This window comes from Helobdella robusta (genome assembly GCF_000326865.2).
Source record: "Helobdella robusta unplaced genomic scaffold HELROscaffold_84, whole genome shotgun sequence".
Taxonomy (NCBI): Eukaryota; Metazoa; Annelida; class Clitellata; order Rhynchobdellida; family Glossiphoniidae; genus Helobdella; species Helobdella robusta.
The window spans coordinates 471,460-476,343 of NW_008705486.1; the positions used below are offsets into that span (position 1 = coordinate 471,460).

At 35.2% G+C, this 4,884-nt stretch overlaps 2 protein-coding genes across 2 annotated transcripts in view; both read left to right on the forward strand.

Annotated features, from left to right (window-relative positions):
* Positions 1-1,345: 1,345 nt before the first annotated feature.
* Positions 1,346-1,654, forward strand: HELRODRAFT_182329 (hypothetical protein; the record flags this gene model as incomplete). The annotated part of the gene is made up of 1 exon (XM_009032602.1): positions 1,346-1,654. The coding sequence occupies one exon, from the start codon at positions 1,346-1,348 to the stop codon at positions 1,652-1,654; it is 309 nt and encodes a 102-aa protein (XP_009030850.1).
* Positions 1,655-3,140: 1,486 nt separating this feature from the next.
* HELRODRAFT_116381 (hypothetical protein) overlaps positions 3,141-4,884 on the forward strand; it is a gene marked incomplete at its 5' end in the record, with an annotated part of 20,383 nt that continues 18,639 nt past the window's right edge. Inside the window, one exon of the mRNA XM_009032603.1 lies at positions 3,141-3,220. Coding sequence (XP_009030851.1) covers positions 3,144-3,220 — 77 coding nt within the window. The remainder of the gene's footprint in view (positions 3,221-4,884) is intronic.

The following is a 4,884-nucleotide window of genomic DNA, read 5'->3' on the forward strand; positions in this document are numbered from 1 at the left end:
CTGGTGCAAACCCAACACTTGTAACAAATGTCCTACATCAATCAAACTTTCCTGTAGCAAGAATAGATGTATATAATTTGAAGCAAAAAACAAGGTTATTCATTATATATTTTAACATGAATTCCATTGCATTTGAGATTATATTTCATAATGCCAGGTTCACTGGAACCCTAGAAGATGAGCTGATGGCTGCGCTTGAGTTGCCTAGTGTTACAAGTGATATCTTAGTTGGCGAGAATAGGCCATGGTTTTGTTGACAGTGTTGACATAACAATCATGGGTCTCTACTTAATTGTTTCATCTTAACACATGTGTAAATATGTGTGTTTGTCTCTGTGTGTTACTATATGACACTTGATGTAATAAATTTTTTATTTTTAAAATTGTCATTCTACAACAAAAAAATGTTTTATATTGTCTTAATAAACGTCAAATTTTGCGCTTTGACTGCGTCCTGTATCGTCAAAATAGCGTCAACTTTGTTGTACAGACTTCGGCCATCTCAACGTCGAATTCGTCGTGCGATTCTCACGCTTTTCACTGTTTAAACGTCGTGTTCGCACGCCTTATAGCATCTCAACGTCGAATTCGACGTGCGGGTTCCTCACGATTTATAATTTCGAACGCCTGAGCGTCGTATTCGCCCGTTCGTGATTCGCACGCCTTATAGCATCTCAACGTCGAATTCGACGTGCGGGTTCCTCACGATTTATAATTTCGAACGCCTGAGCGTCGTATTCGCCCGTTCGTGATTCGCACGCCTTATTGCAAGCATCTCGACGTTGAATTTGATGTGCGGGTTTTCACGATCTATAATTTCAAACCTCTAAACGTCGTATTCGCCCGTTCGTGATTCGCACGCATTATAGCATCTTAATGTCGGGTTAATTTCTATTTTCATCTCAACGTCGAATTCGTCGTGCGATTCTCACGCTTTACACCGTCTTAGCGTCGTATTCGCCCGCCTATGGTTCGCACGCCTTTTAGCATCGCAACGTCGAATTTTACATGCGGGTTTCTCACGATTTATAATTTCAAACATCGTATTCACCCGCCCGTGATTCGCACGCCTTATTGCAGGCTTGTCCAACCAGCGGCCCGCCAAAGGTTTTCATCCGGCCCGCCGGCCTTCTTAGAAAAATATTAAAAATATAAAATTTAAAGTATTTTTATTAAGTGGGTTAGATGTAAATTTTAAACTTTTTAAAAATAATTTTTAATTTAAACTCTTGTATTAATAAAAACATTAATTATTAATAATGCGCTACGACCGCGATTCATTTAAAATAGTTTCTTTGACGACGCAAAGGACAACGTAAATAAAACGTAACTAGCAAACGATATTATGGCGTCCGTCGATAAAAAACGTAAAATTGATTCTGAAAATCGTATTTTTAAAAGTTCGTGGACAGAAAGTTATTTTGTTGTGCAGCAAGCCGATGTTATTTTGTGCCTCATTTGTCAAGAAACAATTGCCGTTCACAAGGAAAATAACATCAAGAAACATTACTGCTCTAAACATAGCAGTAAATTTGATGGTGTGGTGGGCCAAACACGAACTGATCGCATCAACTCGATGAAACAGGAAATTGTTGCCCAACAGTTATTGTTTAAAATTGGCAACCAGAGTGCCGAAGGAGTCTATGTTGGGTGACACATGATTCACCAGGTATAACTTTGACATTTTTGAATAGCCTTCGGTGTTGTTGCTTGACAGCGTAGAAATCAATTTGTGTGGCTGATGGTCCACTTTTGTATGTTATGAGATGTTCCAACCTCTTTTTTAAAATATGTGTTCAGTAAACAAAACCCGTAACTTTCAGCAAACTCAAGGATGCGGTTGCCATCTTCATTCCGTTCTCCATAGCCAAAACCGTCATGCAAGTTGTCAACGTGGCCATTGAGATCGCCTCCAATCAGGATTATTTCAGATTTTTTTGGTATTATTGAGATGGTGTCAGAAAACGCAGCCCAGAAGCCATTTTTCATCTCTTCTGATTCGCCTGTCTGTGGTGCGTATGCATAAAAAATAATCATTGTTTGCTTTTCTAGGCGAAGCTTGATCCACATGAGACGTGAATTAATCCTTTTAATATCTAGTAATCTTGGGCTAGCGGTTCTTCGACAAAAATTCTAACACCATTTTTGGCCATCTTTTGACCATTTCAGAATAGTTTATATTTTTCTTTGTCTGAGTTGACATGACAGACACCATTCGATTTCCATCGGGTCTCCTGAAGGCAGTAGATGTCAATCCTTCTACGCTCGAGCATTTCTGCGATTTCCATGCTGAGGCCAGTCAGTGATCCAACATTAAGCGTTCCAATTCTAAGTACCATAGAGGGGCTATTCTGAATTTTTCTGCAACATCCCTCCCCTATTGCATACTTCCCAGGGATTCTTGGCACCCCTTGATCATTTAAGGCCTGCTGTCTACTAGGGGCTGTTGTTTTTCTTTGTGATGGCATAGGAATAATTTGTGGTAAAGGTTTTACATCCGAACACTCATCCTGACGACAACCACCAGTTATAAACGTTATGGATGCAGTTTTATGTCATGCCCAGGACCAATATAAGATTTTTATAGTGACCAATTAATAATGTTTTATAAAATAACATTAACGTTAAAACGCTAACAACTCACCTTTATAAAAGCCACAAAAGATAGAAAGACAAATGTTGAAAAAATTTTCATTTAGTTCTGTTTTGAAAACGTTTCCAAAAACTACAAAAACAAAAAAATACCGCGAAAATTAAAAAAAAACCTGCAGCTAAGCATTCCACTACTCAATTAACATTTATAAGTTAAAAAAGAGTATTTTTTAATTTTTAGAATAATCAATAAAATTAAAATTGTTTTGTTTTTTTTTTAAATTAACATCAAGCATGATTTTTTTCTTTTATTATTTTAGGACTTAGTGCGCCACTTCATCCATAAATGTTAAGTTTTAATTTAAATTTGTTGATTATTTTTCAAGGTGTCTTTAAGCGATTATTACCAAAGTTTAGATACGGAGAAGAACTCAAGCACTGGTTTAAATTTTAGAGATTTTTCATTTGATATTTGGAAGCATAAACCTATTTTTCCTGCAGACGAATTGGCATCACACTTTTCTGATTCTGAACCTGATAGAATAAGAATAATGTCATGGAACATTGATGGTTTAGATGATAATAACGTAACAACTCGAGCAAAATCTGTATGTAAAACCATTTTAAGGTTTTTTAATACTTTTGTTTTTGCTATTTATTATCATAATTATCAACATGAAAGTTATCTACAACTATATTTTTTTGTTACCAAATATAATAAAAGCATAAATTAATTAAAAATCCGTACTCCAAACCAATACCAGTTGCTTTGTTAATCCATCATTATTCCCCATTAGCGTTTCCATGGATAAGCTTTTTTTTCTAGAAGCACTCCTCAGTCTGTTTACAATTCAGTTGATGTTTATTACCTTTCTTGCCCTCATGAAATTGGTTTTTTATACTGTTTAAAACCAAAATGGAGTGTTTTGGGCATATAGATATAAATTTTAACAACAATGATTGTAACTTTAGCAACAACAACAACATTAATAATAACAATGATGTTGGTTATGACGATGATGGTTATGGTAATTAAGAAAATGAAGAAGATGAAGATAAGGATATAATAATAATAATGGCAACAATATCGTTAATAATATTAATAAATATTCTATATTAATAATTAAAATAATATAGAAAATATTAGTGGTAAAAATCACAGTAATGATATTATTAATTAAAATATTGAAAACTTTTTAGTATTACGTAAAAAAAAGATTAAATAAATCATAAATTAAAATATATACGATAAAATAACATAACAAGAAAAAGTAAAATAAATGTAAATAAGATAAAATCTTGCTGCACATTCTGTTGGAATGTGCAGTGCAGAAAGATAAAATATTTAAATGGTTATAAATTGTTTCCAGTGGAGGATCTAAACAAATTTTGTGAGTTATATCGACGAGCCAAGTAACACGTCAAGCCGAATCTGGGAGTGTTGAATAATCGGCAACTTTACGTGCACACAGATGGGCGGCGTGATGGCTCAATGGTTAAAGGCGCCTGGTCTTGCTATTGTAATGACTGGGTTCGAATACAAAGAGATCCCCGCCTGTTATATGCAATGTGTATGATGCGTGGTTTGCACGCGTATTCATATATGCTGTGTGTGTTTGTCGTTGAAACCTCTTGAAGCAAACGCAAAAAAGAGGGAAAAACCTTTAACAGACTCGTCTGTTAACTATTTAAACTCACATTTACGCTAGTTAAAATTACACTAGTACTTTCTATACTGAGTGCGTACTTGCAAGAAGCCATTACATGGGCCACCGTTTCAATTTCTCCATGTAAGCTATACTTAGCTTCTCCTGCTTCCTTCCATCTAGCAAGATTTTCTCCTTATAAAAAACACCAGTTTTTCCTGGAGCTTTGTTCCACATATCATTTCACGTTAAACTCCTCAGAAGCACACTCTTCCGCGTTGTCCATCCGCCTTGTTGATATCTTTCTACGGCTGTCACCACTCGTTCCAATCATCTGTTCCTTACTTTAGTCGATGCCTTTGACCACCGCTTATTTGAAAACCAGCCCACGCCATGTCCTGTACTTTGAACGGCTCCCACAATCACTTTAAACTTTAATACATCTTCCGCGAATTTAATTTCTTTCTCTGCGTTCCGTTTTCTTCTTGTTTTTAACGATGACTTTACTTTTTCACCAACATATATATATATATATATATATATATATATATATATATATATATATATGTTGGTAATAGACCATAATTTTTACAATATTCTATAAATTCTACCGAATGATTGGCATTAATATGTTTGTAGTGCGTGT